Genomic DNA, 17,371 nt, shown 5'->3' on the forward strand with positions numbered 1-17,371 from the left:
AGAGAGAGAGAGAGAGAGAGAGAGAGAGAGAGAGAGAGAGAGAGAGAGTGAGAAAATGAGTGAGAGAGAGATGGACACAATTTCCCTCTGGCATGGGAGAACCACGACAAATATATATATATATATATATATATATATATATATATATATATATATATATAAATAAAATAAAACGTTTCTTTTTCTATGTCTGTACATCTATGTTTCTGGTACACTCCTAAACTATTTGGCCGATTTGGGCCAAATTTTGCATAGTTAACCTCTAGGATCTTGCAAAAAGTACAAGTTACATAAAACTTTATATCTCATCCCTTCCTTCTAATTTCATCTCCTTAACATTTTGTAATAACTCAGGTACTGAGTACCGTGTAATTTAAACGAATAAAAAATAATGTTGACCTGATTTGCCTGCAATATCGTTTATCAGTTGATCAACATTTTCAGACCACCTGCACTGAGAAAATATATTTGGTATTTGTAATATATAATCACATACAAATTCTACTATAATGTTAGTGACAACGACTTTATATGCATGTTAATACTAGTATTTTCGTATTAGAGCAATCAAAGAGTATGGTTGGGGAAAAAAATAAAGATAACTTCAGTTAGATAAAACATTTTTTTCTCTCAGTGTGATTTCATCAATGACGATTTTTGCAGCTTGAGATCGTCGAGGGTGACCCAGACACGCGGAACATTTTCAGCGAACCCTTGCCCGCTCGACAACGTCGAGCGTGCAAGTGATAATCTCGGATAATGCGATTTTTTGTCCCCGCGTCAAATCGCAGCGGTCAGTCAGGCACGTACGGGTGGTCGGCGTCCAACGAAATTACGGTTTTTCGCTCGTCTCATAATGAGAGAATTAGCAGTTATACAGCGCGCGGGCGCGATTATCTTGTCGAACACCAAATTACAATTGTCATAAAACACGGCGGTCGATTCTGGTTACATCAGATATAGAGTCGGGTGTCGCGATCCATCTCGTGCGGGTAAAGTCTCGCGCGGATTGAATGGCCAAATTAAATTTCGAATGCGGAATCAATGCAGTCCGCTATCAATTGTAATGTAATTTCAATAGCTGTCGACCGCGGGATTCATGTCGATTTCGCTCGTAAACACGCGTCGGAGGAGCCGGTTAGCCGATTCGATCAGAGAATAGGTCCAAAAAGAAGATAAATCGCGCAACGAAATATTTCCTTCGATTAATACTCTCGCATTGCATGCCGCCGCGGCTACGAGAAACAGTGTGTGCGGTCGCGAGTTCGAGAATCGATATCAACGTTATAGGTTGTGCCTCTCCGTTGCGGCGCAATACGCGCAATGTAAAAATCTCGATATCCGACAGCCGTGGTGCTCAACCAGTGACAGTAAAACGTCGGCCGGACCGACGCGTTAAACGAACACGCTGCTAGCGTAATCCCCAGCGGAACATTCTGAAATTTTAACGAAGACTGACTTCCGCCCTCCCTTCGACGTTTTTCCGTCCGCGATGCTTTCTGGGGCATCGATCGCAGATTACTTCGCCGGAACTTTGAAACTGATTACTGTAAAGCGAGCGAGTATTTTGTGAGGGCGAACTCCGAAGAAGCAGAGAGAGAGAGAGAGAGAGAGAGAGAGAGAGAGAGAGAGAGAGAGAGAGAGAGGGGGGGAGAGTCGAAGCTGCCTCGCCGACAACGATGTATTAACTACTTTCGGGGAAATATCTCGCGAGTGAAAATCCCTTGGACATCACGCGCATTATTAAAAGCGTGACGTTCATAAATAATATCGATCACAAAAGTATCTCTCTATGAGGCACTACCTCCTCGAGTGTGTTCGTTGAAAGAAAGTTTAATATATTAATAGATCGTAATTGCTTCTCCATCCTCTCTCGCGTGTGTTTAGTTCAGCACGGGCTCGATCTGCGTCACATCCCTTTACGTACAAAAGTTACCGCCGTCTTTAACGCAGTAATCGGATTGTCTATCGGCAAGTTCGCACACGACCAGCCTGCACTCGCCGACAGACACTCCAGACTAGCCTAACCTGACAGTTCGACGGACGGTTAAAGTTGACAGACTGTCAACTTTAATATTGATCGGACAGTAAAGGATGTTAATGCTTTATCGCTCTTCAAAAGCTGCGTGTGTGCGTAACATGTGGCGCGAGCACGCGTGGTGCGACAGGGAACAAAAGATATCGACGGTTGAACGTTAAAAGCCACCATTTTATTCAATTTAATTCCATTATCTTCGTAACGTATTTTTCGCCGTACAGATTTATCGTGCTAAAGCGACAGTATCAGTCTGATTATCAGACCCAAATAAGCGCTCCAAATAACACATACTGATAGTCGGCTCGTGTGTGACATGAAAACAACTACTTCGAAATCTTAAATTATCAGCGCTTGACACATGTGTGTATTCGTTTCAAAGGATATTAGAATATCTTAAAACATTGCGCTTTCTCAAGGAAAAAGTTTTCTCGTGTAGAGCGGTGAGAAATAAGCTATCTTGACGAATTCTTTTACGAAGAACGAAGAGTTTCTAATATCTAATCTTTTCGTCTGTGTCGAACACCCTTTAGGGATTTTCTGTCTGCTCTTTCTAGGCTTAATATAATGACAAAAATGTAATTACACGAGAAGAACTTATGAAAAACGTAAATTACAAAAGTAAATTATATGTCTGCATTCAAATAAATGTTATTTATTTCAAATATTTCAATAAGTTTATACATTCGCGAATTTATCACAAGCGTTCTCTCTCTCTCTCTCTTTCTCTCTCTTTTATATTCCCTCTCTCTGTTATCAGAAGTATACAAATTTGTTTGAAACACGTTCAAAGTTTTAGTTAGTAGATTCAGCATTTCAATTAAAAATATTAAATTAAAACAAAAATTTAATTTGCTATACAGACACAAATTAACTTTTTTTTTCGGCAAAATTTTATATGATAATGAGCTTTTCTAAAATCTGTGATAGGTATATTTTGAGATTAATATAAATACCGAGAACAAATTTTAGTTGGATTAATCAAATGTCTGGTAAACGAATCAGAATGCTGGCTGAAGTTACCAGAATTCTGTTCAAGTTAACAGAGTTCTGGTTAACCAAGTAAATGTAATTAACCAGAGCGCGTAACTTGTTTAAGTTCTGATTAACTAGAATTCTAATAACTTCAATCAGAATTTTGGCTCGTTCATACTTCATCAGACATTTAGTTAATCCAACAAAGTTTTCCGTGAGGAAAACATTCTTTGATGAAAGTAACCATTACTTGAAAGAAGAAGAGTTAACTGACTCTGAAGGAGAGAAATCTTCTTTCCTCAGCAGTAGAAAGATGTTTTTCTCTGTGTATATTAATTTCCAATGCGATAAACCGGGGGCAAGAGTGGCGATTCTATGCGCAAGCAGCGGGTCGCTCGTTAAGACGGTACACATAGCGTTATTTTGAAGAGCAGCTAGCCCTCTCTCGTAAGAATTCTCGGAGAGCTCCTCGCCGGCGTTCGCCGGTAATTGAGAAACAGCCATCGGCCGCCGTAAAGCGTAACGTAGAAAAATACGCAGTGCCTGCGGCAGTTTCGCAGGGAGGCTTTTTCTCGTACGTCCGAGAATAACTCACGATCGGTCGGCGATCGGTAGAACGCGGCGGCTAGAGAAGAGGTGAGTCCTGCGGACAAGGAGTCTGGGAGAAAGAGAGGGGCATCTCTCCCTGAGATCTGGCCCCTCTGAGAGGATATCTCGTGCGAGACCGGGCGATAAATCGAATGACTTATTACCGCGAGCCGCGTAATCTCGGACTCACGAAGAAATGTGCGAGCCACGTCGTCGGAAATAGATGTGTCGCTGGCCGCGAACTAGACCCGGTCGTGCACCAAAAACGCGAGCCATGAATTTTACATCAGCATCTGACTGAGACTGCCGAAGTCTCAATCGACGTTAAATCCGGATCACAGACGTGTCCGCGAAGGAAGAATGGAGAAGTTGCCCGCTGTTCTTCGCTCACTGCTCGCCGATTGATTTACGACGGACACGATGCGGACGAGAGGGCGAAGAAAGTCATGATCGACCAGCAAGAATTACGCTTTGCACTGAGAAAAAGCTGTTTTGATATTTGCAACTATAATCATATAGAATTACCACGAATTATGATCAAGGAAACTATCGTTTTAATCCTGCTGTAACGTTAACAGCCTTATAATATTACTGCCATTTTGTTGGAACAACTGAATATCATGCTCGCCAAAAATAACTGTAATTCCGGTTAGACTAACCGTCCCTTTTCTCTCATATCACTCGCGAGGGGAAGCAACACGGAGGGAATTTCACAAGGAGAGCACCGTGCGTTGATGAGAGCTATAGCGAGACAGACTTTACGAGATAGTCGCTCGATTACGTATTACGATCCCATAATAATTCCATTTGATGCGAATACAACACGGAAGTTATGACATTCGATGGGTGGCGCGATGCAGACGATAAAATATCTCGCGCGCGTATACACGCGCACAGACACACGCACGCATAGACGCGTGAGTGTATCAGAAGGGAATAATGATTCGGTATGTGTGCACGACACTTCCGCGAAAATTTGTCAAGCCGATAACACCCCGGATCATCTATACCGAAAAGATTTTATCGCTTCTGCAGGCGACCTTTAACACATGAGTGGTGATGGCGAAGGGATATTAATGCCCCGACTCCGTCTCAACGAACCAATAAATTCCGAGTTTAAATCCCGCGGTTTAACTTCAGCGCTGCCGAACGATGAGTGCGCGAGTTCAGTCGTCGCACGATATTTCGCCTCAGAATGTTTATCGCGGAACTTTGGTATTCGTGCTGACTTATGACTTCACATATTTCCCCGTCCAAGTGAAGTCACGTTTAACCTTCCTTCCGACCGCGTTCGTTTCCAGCGTGCTAAGCCGGAAAAGATACAATGTTAAAATATTCTATTACTTTATTAAAATGTACGAGTGGCCGTTTTTCTCCTCTCTTTCGAAATTTATACGTGCGAGCCCGAGTCCAAGTTTTAGCCCCATTTTCGGCCGGAATTTTCGAATATCTGTATGTCCTGGAGGATCAATGTATGTTTAATACACAACAAAATACCTTGCAGGTTCTAAGGCAAAGTTAGTAGGTTAATCAGAAGAGACTGTTCAGGATCGAAAAAGAAAAGAGAGAGAAAGAGAGGGACAATGCTTTTATTATTGATATCGCGTTCGGTAATTTTCTAGAGGACTCTCGAAGCTTTCAATAGCGAGCTGTGAGTCTTCCAAAATATTTAGCAGCTTCAAATCGTTGCGATCGTTCCGATCAATCACTTGTGTGAACTTGGCACACCATATTTAAAAATGTGACATTTTTTTTAGAGTTCTGATACTCTCTTGAAAAGTTCTAGAGCTCTATGCAACAATTTTAAATAGTTCCGATTATTAAATACAAAAAAATAGACTTTTAAAAAAAGGTGCGCTAAGTTCACGCAACGCACCTAATCAGTAAAATCAACTATTTCTTTAGAGTTCCGGTTTGTTTTACAATAGTTCTAGAGTTCTATATCATATATAACAATAATTCTACTAATTAAAAGCGAAAAGTCGATTTGCGAAGACCTAATTCACAAAATGTGAAATACCGACAACAAAATAAGAGAGATTAACACTATTTCGCGAGTTCTGCATATTTGAAAATATTTTTAAACCGACAGAACGCAGGTAGCGCACCCCACCTGCTCGTAGATGTACGCGACTTCGAATACTATACAATTTTTTATAAATAAATTATTACTGCTGTCGCGCAGAATTCTTTGGATATTCGTTTTCTGATCATAAGTGAACGTTAAAAATATTTTTAAACCAATGGAACTCTCAAACTGCGGCTAGCGCACCCCCGCTGCTGATACATTTACGCGACCTCGGACACTATATAATTTTTTATAAATAATTTATTACCGCAATCGCGCAGAACTCTTTATATTTTCATTCCCTGATTACAAGTGAACGTTGAAAATATTTTTAAACCGACAGAACTCTCAAAGCGCAGGTAGCGCACCCCACCTGCTCGTAAATGTACGCGACCTCGAATACTATGATTTTTTATAAATAAATTATTACTGCTGTCGCGCAGAACTCTTTGGACATTCGTTTTCTGATCATAAGTGAACGTTAAAAGTATTTTTAAACCAATGGAATTCTCAAAGTGCGGCTGGCGCACCCGTCTTGCTGCTAAAGTTATGCGACCTCGAACACTTTATAATTTTTTATGAAGAAATTATTTCTGCTATCGCATAAAACTCTTTATATTTTCATTCCCTGATTACAAGTGAATGTTGAAAATATTTTCAAATATGCAGAACTCGCGAAATAGTGTTAATCTCTCTTATTTTGTTGTCGGTATTTCACATTTTGTGAATTAGGTCTTCACAAATCGACTTTTCGCTTTTAATTAGTAGAACTATTGTTATATATGATATAGAACTCTAGAACTATTGTAAAACAAACTGGAACTCTAAAGAAATAGTTGATTTTACTGATTAGGTGCGCTGCGTGAACTTAGCGCACCTTTTTTTAAAAGTCTATTTTTTTGTATTTAATGACCGGAACTATTTAAAATTCTTGCATAGAGCTCTAGAACTTTTCAAGAGAGTATCAGAATCCTAAAAAAAATGTCACATTTTTAAATATGGTGTGCCAAGTTCACACAAGTCGATCAATCACGTGTCAACTGCGTGATCTTGGCTCGATTCGCTCCTCGGCCGACGCGTTTCCCGAACCTGACGTGCGTTGATTCGGCACATAAGAATCATGATTACATACGTTTTAGCAACCGACTTCAGTAACGGTGACACTCAAATTCGAAAGCGACCACTATTGTCTCGCCACCGTCGGCCGTTAGATTATTAAATAGCACATGAACTCTAAGAGCAGGGCAGACTGCAAATAGTTTTCTAACGATAACAGTTTTTCTGTCGAAGTCATCGCACGTTCTCAATTTCGGTTTACGATTCTCTCACTCTCAGGAATTATATTCCGCGTGGTTAACTCGTGCTTCGAGATCACACATACGGCTACTTTGTTAACGTTTGTTGTTAATTAAGGAAGAAAATTGACTAAAGCCCACGACCTCTCGTCTGCTTTATTACTACGAGTTCATTTCCTAATCTGGAAGAGAAGTTGGCTCTTCTTGTCGCCAGCAAAACTCAAGGCGCTATAATTGCGTGCGCAAAGTGTGTGGATTCACTCCCGGAAATCCACGAATTACACGTCGAGGTAAGGAGAGTCACATACAGAGACTGATAATCATTGAAAAAAGGATTTTATTGTCGAAAACTTGATACCCCGGACTATAGTTTGGTTAAAATGGAATTAAATGGAATAAAATTGAATTACCAGACAAACAAATTTAATTGCCGCCTTTTGAGTTGTGCTTTCTCGATGATACATACACAAATAAAAGCGTAGTAACACCAACCAAATCGTATGCATCAAATATTTTAGTTGCCAATACAAAGATAATTTTTTCAGCGTAGAGTATCAAGGTAAAAGCGTTAAAGGGAATACTAGAGTCAAAAGTAGGATCGAAGTTTCGACTTCCTTTGAACCGCAGACGTTGTTCAAGAATGTTCTGAACGAATCGAAGTGAAAATTACATTGAAAAAAGAATTTGGAAACCAAAATTGGCTAAAATATAGTCACTAAGCAAATCAAAATAGCGACAATTAAATTTTTTGAATGCAATCACCAAATAGTTGGTGATTGCAATTCCCATTGCATTGATCTCATTTCAACTAAATTTTGGTCTTGACAACCAAATCCTTTTTTTAGTGTAGAGACTAAATTTCTGAGTATTTTTTCACCGTTTTTTTCCGACATCTTCTCCCGCTGATGTCAACGAGCACGTCGGGAAAATCCTCGTCAGGGAAATCGCAAGCTCGACTACTAACAGACTCGGTCCGCAATCGCGCGGATTAACGTCGCGGAAATTCGCGGAAGAGCCAATATCGACCGCGTCGGAAGTTCGCCATAACTGTTCGCGACATGTCGATGTTTTTTTCCGAGGGAGTTTCTCAAACCGCGCGATTTAATTCCGGCCGAGTCGCGCGCGACGCGGTCGACGAAATTTCGTTGACCGGACGGAATGCAGTTTTGTCGCGGCCGAGTGCCGATGCGCTGTGATGGCAGATTGCACTCAGTGCACCGCGGCTGCGGTGATTCTATTATACGTTGCACTGTCACCGAACGTGTCGCCCGTAATTATGATTGACGAACCGATTTATTATACGCACACATACGCGCCACTTTCAGCGTAATCAGTTACGTGCAAATTATATAAACATCAGCATGTACGCCCCTCTCCTTTCCGCATGTGCATAAACTGCACTCGTAGCAAACGCGTGGAACGCAACTGTTGTGTCGCTCCAAAAAAGGTCTTGCAATCGTACTGAAAATTGCCTAGACGCGAGAAGTTAGTTATACAAGATGGATGAATGGCTGACAAAAGTATCGCGGTATCACGTATGTTTTCTATATTTAATCAATATAGATAGCAGAAACAGAATTTCTGTCTGAACTATTTATAAAATTTAGCAAGAAAGTTTCTCTGTGGCGGCCATCCACTCTCTCTAACGTATAATCCTTCACTGAAACACGGAAAAAATTTTTCAGTTCGTGCAACTGAATGGGGACCAGACGAAAAAACTCGTTGACGAGAAATAATATCTCCGTTACTGCGACCAAAAACACTCGTCTGAACGTTCAGTTGCATCAAAACTCGGTGGAGATAACTGAGAGCAATTGACTGAGTAGAAACCTTCTACAGGAATCTTTCTGTTCCTACAATTGAGTTTTCCATTCTGTTATCCCACAGATAATTCAGTTACACGGACGGAGTTATTTTTTCCGTGAATGCTATACTTATAACTGAACAAGCGTAGCACTGCAATTAGTAAAATCTCGCTGAAAGAATCAGCTGATAGTAGTAGTCATTTCTATAATCGACGCAGTTAGCAAACATGGTGTCATTGCATGCAAATCACATGGAAGCCGTTAATGCTACCGCCAAAAATGCAAAAAGCTGGATTTGGTATGTTGCATAACGAATGTATAGCGAGCAGATTTTACAGTGAAATCTTTCTTTCACTAGTCAAAATCAATGAAAGATATAAAAGGTGAAGCAGTAAAGTGGGAATATTTCCACTGAAAATCAATTCCAATGAATATTCTGTCGGTGAAATACTCCTTTTACTGATATAATCGGAAACATTTTTACTGATTCACTTTAAGCGAGCAGATTAAAGTTAGTCACTCTTGTTATAAAAGTGACTGCGGTAGGCAAGAAGAGCTAACGCAATGAGAGACAAACGAACGTATAATCCTCACACCAAAGTTGCTTACAAATATTATTAGAATCCTGCTGCTGTAAATTCTACGTACTACAGACAATTTTCTAGCAGATATAAAAGAAAAATAACAACAATAAATTTTCACTGTGACATTCAGAACTCCATCTGGACACATTTTTTCGAATGTTTAGAAGAGTCTGAAGTTACTGCGCGATATGTGGAGAGGAATTAGCGAATAATCGTCGCTCTATACACACTTGCGCTACATAATCTGTTAGAATTTTTATATCCGACACGACTGTCTCGATTGCGAGTATGTCGGCGAATTCTCACCGTATTTAACGCGTTGATCGACTGGGAATCGCCTGACTAGTAGCCAGGATGACGTTAAAATATAGTCGCGGGAGTGGTGTACATTAAATTATGTACTCGTCTAAAGTTATTTTCGGATTTCTATATCAGGACGGAATAGCCGGACGAAGTGGTGCTGGGATATGGCTTGAAAAGTCGCAGCTTGCTCCGAACGCGACAGGCGTCCTTGAATGCTAATGAAGGCAACGGATATATTATATTTATATACATCGCGATTTCAATGACTCTACTATATATCGATGATGTAAAGAAATTGACGAAAAGGAGAATAGGAACGTCGTGATTTAAATTTTGATCCATATTATTAATAAAGAGTCGCTCAATAGATTTGAATTTAGAGTTAGATGTGAATTTTTCAACTGATACGCGACTACAAATATAATGTATATTATATGACTCATATGTCTTCCTATATAAAACAAAACAGATCCAAACTTTATGGACGCTTAAAATTAATTAAGAAACAATTTTTATTTTTTACTTGTATCATTTTTTAATAATTGCATCTTTTTTACCAATTTTTTCAAAAGTTAAGTTTGTTAATGAATACATTTAAAGAGAAGAAAATTAACCATGCTTGATTTCTTGAACAATTGCGAAGAGGAACTCAGTGCTGTCTATATTTTTTAAATTATGTATCAAATTTTCATTTTCATTTTTCTTGAAATGTGCTTAGTGTGAGTTGGCTCATTTTTTACATCAATTCATATCCATTCATATTCATTCATATCCAGCGACTATTTGTAATCGTAATTCAGCTAAAAAATTCATATCTAATGTCCGTGTTAATAGTCGTTATTTCAAGCTTGTGTCACATGAGAAAGAATATTCAGATTTAAGTTTAAAGTTGGATCTGAGCTTTTCTCAGTTCAATCACATGATATGTGCGACATTATATCAGCGATTTCAACTCACAATTCACATCTAATTCTAAACTTAAATCAGAGCGTTTCATTTGAGACAAGTTTCAAATAACGCGATTATTAATACGATCCTAACTCTAAATTCAAACTTGAGCATCTCACTTGAGGTAAGTTTCAAATAACGACTATTAATACAAGCCATTACATTTGTAACCGTGATTTAGCTGGAAAATTTACATCTAACCCTAAACTCAAGTATAAGCATCTCAGCATCCTGAGGCAAATTTCAAGTAACGACTATTAATACAGGCCTAAATAATTCGGTCGCCCGGAAGTTTGGCGAGTAAGTTTCCGGTGCGTTATTAAAGTTCCGCGAGTCGAGAGCATTATATTCGTAGACCATTATATTCGTAGAAACAGGGATTGTCCGATTGAAGCTTAAAATATAAAGTATAAGTACAAAGTTACTGCAGATTTTAGAACTAACCACCGTTAAACTAGTCTCGTTTGAAGCGCATCGGCGATCAAACGTATTATAGGTGAATCGAGCGCTCTCCCGAACCCTCGCTGTCACGTAAAGGTGGATGCACGTTAAAAAGGATGGCCCGAGCGAGAGAAAAAAGCGAAAATTCAGACGCGATATCAGAGGGACACTCGAATCACGAGCGCGAGAGAATATCTCTTAAAAATAACCGCGGCAATTTCCGCTGGCTGGCAGCCGCTGGCAATACTTATCCGCGACGATCCAATGATCTGCGGAGAGGCCGAAATTCGTCGTATCTTTCAACCGGTAAGCATGACTGGCCTCGTTACCCGAGTTGTCGAGGATTTCACTGCGCACTCTTTAGGCTCTCGCCTTCAGAGTCGTCGGAGGAAATATGATTCGTGCCGTTTCACTGCGGCCCGCACAGGCGGTAAAAGAAATCATGGGCCGCGGCGAGTAATGTCGCGCACAATCTCGCCGTAAAACATCGAAAGCGCGTCCGACTTACCTTGAGGTAGGACGGTGAGCAAGAGGACTATTTGGAGACCGGCGGCGACCTTGGTATAAAACTTTATTCGCAACTGCGGTAGACCTCCCGTCTGGTGCGCCATGGCAGACGAATTTTCGCAGGCTGCTTCTCGAGGCTCGACACCGATGTTCTTCTACCCGGCCCCGAGCTGCCCCCCGTCTCGTGGCGCGACGCACTGCACTGCAATCTCGTGTTCACTTCTACATACAGCGGTCACCAGCGCGAGTATCGCCCGGAAGCGCTTTGTCGCCCGCTGCGCCACTGATTATCATCGTGCAGGTGTCACGAGTCGAGTTCAATTCCGCGCGAATCGTCCGCTAATCGATACTCGATGCCTTCACTAACGCACCTCCCGACTTCGCCGTCATAACCAATGTTCTTCCGCGCTCCTCGGTTATGCGTACTCGTGGAGCTCTCGATCGCTCAGCGCTGGCGTATTATTGCTCGCAGTAACGCGCTACGTTCGCGCGACGGTGCTTCCCAGCGTTTCGAGCATTCTCGCGGGGGATCCTGAAAATAATCATATCGTACGTGTGAACGACCCCTTCGTGTGCTCTCTCTCTCTCTCTCTCTCTCTTTCTTTCCTCTTCTCTATCGCACGCGGCGTCGTTTCGCGCCGTGCGCTCGCATCGTTTCGCGGAATTAGCGCCGAAATTGTTTGCCACCTTTCACGCGCGCAATCGACCGTTTTCCCTTTTGTCAAGACTCCTCGCGTCCGCCAAAGAGCCGTGCATAATTTTCAGCGGCCGACCGGTTTATCTCGAAGTAAATGTTGGTTCAGATTGAGGGAAGGCAGAATTTTCTTCTCCTCCCACCCGCGAGATATCACTCCTGCATTTGAAAGCAGTATCGGAAATCTTTGCGCAAAAATACCGCAAAACGGAGAGGATCTTTTGGGGAATCTCTCCGGGTTTATTGCGATTGGCGAGATTCCGCCGACCAAATGATAATCCAATGTTTCACTTGCGAATCATCGAGATAACTATCGGAAAGCTACTCGCGCAAATGAGATTTCGATCGAGATACCAAAGAATGTGCAACATTCTGACTCCAGGTCCAAAACGGAGATGGACATTACCATTGAAATTTATACACTAGGAACACTCCTCGCTTCTGTGAAATATCTCCTCGCGGGATAGTGAAATCAAGCTCACTCATTTGACTAATATTCTTGTCCTCTTTCTTTTCGCCGGATGAAACGGTTGCGGTCGTTATGGACGTCGAAGGTTCGGGTGATTTACAAGTCGGGCGGTTGATTTACTATTTCACTATCAGCAAGAAGGGATTTCTCGTATTCCCCTTGGTAAAACGTGCGGTGACTGAGGACGATCGGTTTCGCTGAGTCCCGTTACCGTAAATTTTCCATGTTCCTGGCGAGATCGCATGAATTATTGATATAATTGAAAAAGTGACATATGCACACCCACACACATGTCCGTCTCCGCGGGTAAAATGTTTCTTCGGCCGAATAATTTAGTGCCGCGCGAGAATGCACAAGAAACATAATTAAATCCAGTGCAGCGTTAAATTCAAGCAAAGCTCTTTTAAGCGGCTTTACGTCTTATTTAGATTTTTTTCTTTCTCAAGCTTTCGATAATCCACGCGATGAAATATTTGTTGAAGAAATTAAATATTATATATTATTACTAGACGCAAAAAATTATTGGTGTTAATATAAGCGAGAGAATGATAGAAATGCGAGAAGGGGATAAACGATCTCACTGTGATTTAGCGCTTGAAAAGTGAAACCCCCGAGGAGGAGAAACGTGTCGTAAGGCGTCTTTGTTCCCGCATGTCTATGCAACAGTCTCGAATTATATCAAAGAGAAATATCCCGTGGTGCGCGATAAAAACATGCGAATTAATTAGCTACAGCTCTCCCCGACCGACCAGCAATTGATCACGATTCCAGCGTTACGATGACCTATTTATCGGATTCACGAGGGAGTGCGCGTTAAATGGCACGTCATTACCTCGGGTCTCTCTCTCTCTCTCTCTCTCTGTCTCTCCCTCCTGCTTTCTATCGACACAGGTAGCAATTTTTTTTTTAATTTTTTTTCCGTCTCGCACGTCTCAGAAGCGATAATGGCGCGAGTTTTAATCTCCCATGGGAAATGCGTCGGCGGAGTTTCGATGTTGCGACTTCTGCCAGTCGATACGAACGTACCTGCGGCCACGTTCAGGCATTTGTCGCACGCGTCGTTTTATCGGTCAATTAAACGTACGTTTGAGGGCGCATACGTTTGGCTCCCTCTTCCTGTTTGTGTCTCTATCCGGTCGGCAGGACACTCGAAGAAGATCTCTCGCCGCGAGAGAAGAGCTCGGACAGCTCGCGCTCGGTTTACAGGTGTCCGCGGCGACTACGCTTCCTCGCTACGCCGAATGCTCTCCCCCACGCGGTGGCGTCTGTCGTTACGAGTGCTCTCACCCCTTTCTCTACCGGCACCGGGGAGCTCACTTCATTACACGCTTCCACCCACCACGTCGGCGATTCGATCGAAATTCCCGGTCGCGAGCGCGAAGCAACACAGAGCCGGGAACAAGAGCGCTCGATATTTGCGTGCGGATATTTGCGCGAACGCACAGGAAAGAACGGAATCTCTCCTGTGACACGCGAGAATCGAGGCGACGAGATCCCGTGAATTCGACGGGGCCTTGACGGACGTGGAGATGACTACTCGGTCGAATCTGCGGGCGAACGAGACCAAGTGCGAAACACGTCGCGAACGACGCCGCGCTGTACTCGTCGCGGTTTCCCTCGAGTCGCGAGCACGTCGCCGCGCGATTCCCGACCTATGCTCTCTTTCTCTGTCGACGAGCTTCGAGGGGCGCGGGTGTGCTATCGCGACTCTTGGCTGCACCACGGACCTGCGTTCGCGGCCTGGCCGGCGATCGTCTTCCTCGTCTCACTACAGTTCACCGCACGTTCCATCCTCCCGCGAAGAGCCCAGCACCACCACCTCCGCCTCCTTCCCTGCCTCCTACTTGAGCGGAGCGCAACACGGTGTTGCCCGTATCCAGGCAACTTCGCGGAGCGTGGCTGCTCCCTCTGCCAGCGAGCCGTTCCACGTAGGCAGCGAAATTCGCCGCTTTTCTTCACTGCGTTTTCCCCTGCTTTTATATCCGTTATCCTGCCTTCTCTCCCTCGTCCACGTCGCACTCTCCACCTCTTCAGCAGGGGTCACGCGTTCGCGCGAGCGTGCATTCTCGTGTGTCCGCGTTTGTCGCTCTTCCTGTCCTGTTGCGGCTATCCCACCTTCTCCTCCGCACTCCCATTCGCCACGTTCCCGTCACTCTACGTGCCCTTCTTATCCGTAACTGTTGTTGTCCGGCGTTCCTCTCGCGCGCACGGTTCTACCTCGCATCGCGGCGGCACCGGGTCCAGCGGAGTGCGAACGCGCGCGCGAGTACTACTCCGAGTACGCGATCACCACGGCGATCGCGAGCACCACGACGAGTGCGGCGACGAAGACGTCGAGACGCGTAGCCCCTCGCACAGGCGGCACGTACAGGATGCACGCCGCGATGTTCGACCGAACGTGGCAACTCGCGCTAGACTGAGACAGCGGCTGACAAGAGGAAAGCGACGAAAGATCAGAGAGATGGGGATGGAGAGAAAGAGGTGGCGGAGAGTAACGGAGATAAAGAGAGGGTGAGATGGAGCAAGAGAGAGAGAGAGAGAGAGAGAGAGAGAGAGAGAGAGAAAGAGAGAAAGAGAGAAGGAGAGAGAGAGAGAGAGAAAGAGAGAGAGGGATGGATACACGGGGGATGGGGAAAACCGCTTCGTCCCTGCGAACGGGTGTCCGAACCGGAAACCGAAACCCCCGAAAAAGGAGGCGGTCGGGGTCGTGTACGAGCTGCCGGTCGAGCTCTCGCGACTCGCAGCCACCGCCGCGATATAGACGCGAAGAGCGCTCCCCACGATGGGCATAACCCTCCTCCGCCACCTCCACCGTCGAGCAGCTACCCTCCCCGCTGTCCCTACCTCCCGCCTCCGGTTCCCACCACGATTTCGCGAGAGGCTGCGGACTGGACCAGCACGCAACCAGCGTGGCCCCCACCACGTCGAGAGTACCGGTGGAGTAGAGTCGGGGGCGCGAGGGGGCCGCGGGGGACATCGCGGGGCTCGAGGGGGCGCGAGAAGGCGGGTGAGACACGGGGGTGGCGGAGAGTGCCGGAGAACAGCATCCCCGAAGCCCACCCCACAGATCAATATTGTGCCCACCACCGTGTACCGGAGAATTCGTGCCGTCTCTCTCGGGTGGCCGACGCACGCCACATGTTCCGTCTCTCTTACCCCGACCACCCCTTCGCGAAGCACCCCGTGGCTCACGGCCGTTGCCGTGTGTTGCGAGCGAGCTCTCCCTCCCCTCGCTCCCTCTCCCTTCTACCCCTGTTTGTTCCTCCCTCTTGCTCACCCTTATTCTCGTCTTCTCTCTCAAGGGTAAGCGTGCGAGGGTGTGCGTTGATTCCATCGCGACCGTCGCGAACGATGCTGGGAGCATGGTCCAAGTCCGCCAAGGGGGATTAGCCTCGGCGCGGTCGAGATCCCAGGGACGGCATAGTTTCGGTGCACCAAGGGTGCCGGCAAGATCATTAGAGCGCGTATGAACACCGGGATTGACGGGTGAATCGATGCTTTTCGAAAACGCGCGTCTAAGACGGGGTTGTCCGGGTGAAGGCTCGGATGGACGGGATTTGCTATATCTCGACTAAGGGTTCGTAAGGGTCGCACGATGACCTTTCTTGCGATTCTGCCGGAAGAAATCGAACTGGAGCTGTAACACGCCCTGATTATCATGCCGACTCGGCTCTATAAACATTTGCACGGTAAATTCGCCTTTACCAAAGAAGAATATGACGGTAACATACTCCTTCTGTAAACAATTACTTTGAATCTAATGGAACAGCTTGGTTGTAATGCAAATTAATGCACATTAGCGTGCTGTAATTGAATATGCATGCGCTTTCGAAAATAGGGTATAATTAACACCGCGTCCGGCGTAGAACATTGTAATACATATTCGTGATTATTTTGATTCGACGTGTTGAGAGCAACAGAATATCGCGGGAGACTCGACGGATCAATCGTACAGGCAGTTCCTTTACCAACAGCTGTTCGCTGAGGAGATTGCAGGAACGTCACGCAAGGCGCTTCAGTCAACTAAAGAGTCCATCAGAGAGGTTGTAATTCAATGGAAATAACGTGTTAAATATTTTAATAATTTATCCAACATATACCCTTCTTATATGCATATGTATATAATATTTGACGCACAAAAATTTCCTGCTGAAGAAACAAACGAATTTGCTTTTGTACATTTATGTAAATACGACTACTTTCAAGCTGCCGTCGATAATTCCTTCTCAGAAGTGTTAAAGTGCACTTTACCCTGCGGTACCTAGCCATGAGTATGCAGTGAGGTTGTACATTTTGCAGTCGATAAGGCTGTACCGAGTGTTGTTATCGCGCCTACCCGGATACTGTTAACCGGCGAATCGTCGTAAATACGTTCCTCGAGAAGACATCCTGGTCGAGAAACCAGATTCCTCGCAAATTTTCTATTTTTGTCAAAGGTATTTCCCATGTATGATAATTCAAGTGGATACTTCATATCACACCTCGTATCGTCCAAGTTACAGATAAAATCTACTTTTTTTCACCCTATTTACATAATGCACGTTACAACGATTATCTTTTTTTTAGATGCTAAAAGACCGGTATTAATCTCGAATTCTTTCAGAGCCAATTGAATCGAACGTAATACAGATGCAATATTCAAAATTGCAATGGATTCTT

At 44.2% G+C, this 17,371-nt stretch overlaps 1 protein-coding gene across 6 annotated transcripts in view; it reads right to left on the minus strand.

Moving 5' to 3' along the window:
- Nucleotides 1-15,454, minus strand: part of LOC116843446 (neuronal acetylcholine receptor subunit alpha-7) — a 359,573-nt gene extending 344,119 nt beyond the window's left edge. For 3 of the 6 annotated variants that reach the window (XM_032813838.1, XM_032813834.1, XM_032813839.1), the window contains exons 1-2: nt 14,440-15,454; nt 11,551-12,081 (exon numbers count right to left, since the gene is read on the minus strand). In XM_032813838.1, coding sequence (XP_032669729.1) covers nt 11,551-11,653 — 103 coding nt within the window. In that variant the 5' untranslated portion in view covers nt 11,654-12,081; nt 14,440-15,454. Of the gene's footprint in view, nt 1-11,550; nt 12,082-12,649 lie in introns of all 6 variants that reach the window. The other 3 variants (XM_032813837.1, XM_032813836.1, XM_032813835.1) reach the window with 3 other exon arrangements.
- Nucleotides 15,455-17,371: the final 1,917 nt, after the last annotated feature.

Source organism: Odontomachus brunneus, unplaced genomic scaffold (genome assembly GCF_010583005.1).
Source record: "Odontomachus brunneus isolate Ranch 3 - 2012 unplaced genomic scaffold, Obru_v1 Obru_scaffold_033, whole genome shotgun sequence".
In the NCBI taxonomy this organism is placed as follows: Eukaryota; Metazoa; Arthropoda; class Insecta; order Hymenoptera; family Formicidae; genus Odontomachus; species Odontomachus brunneus.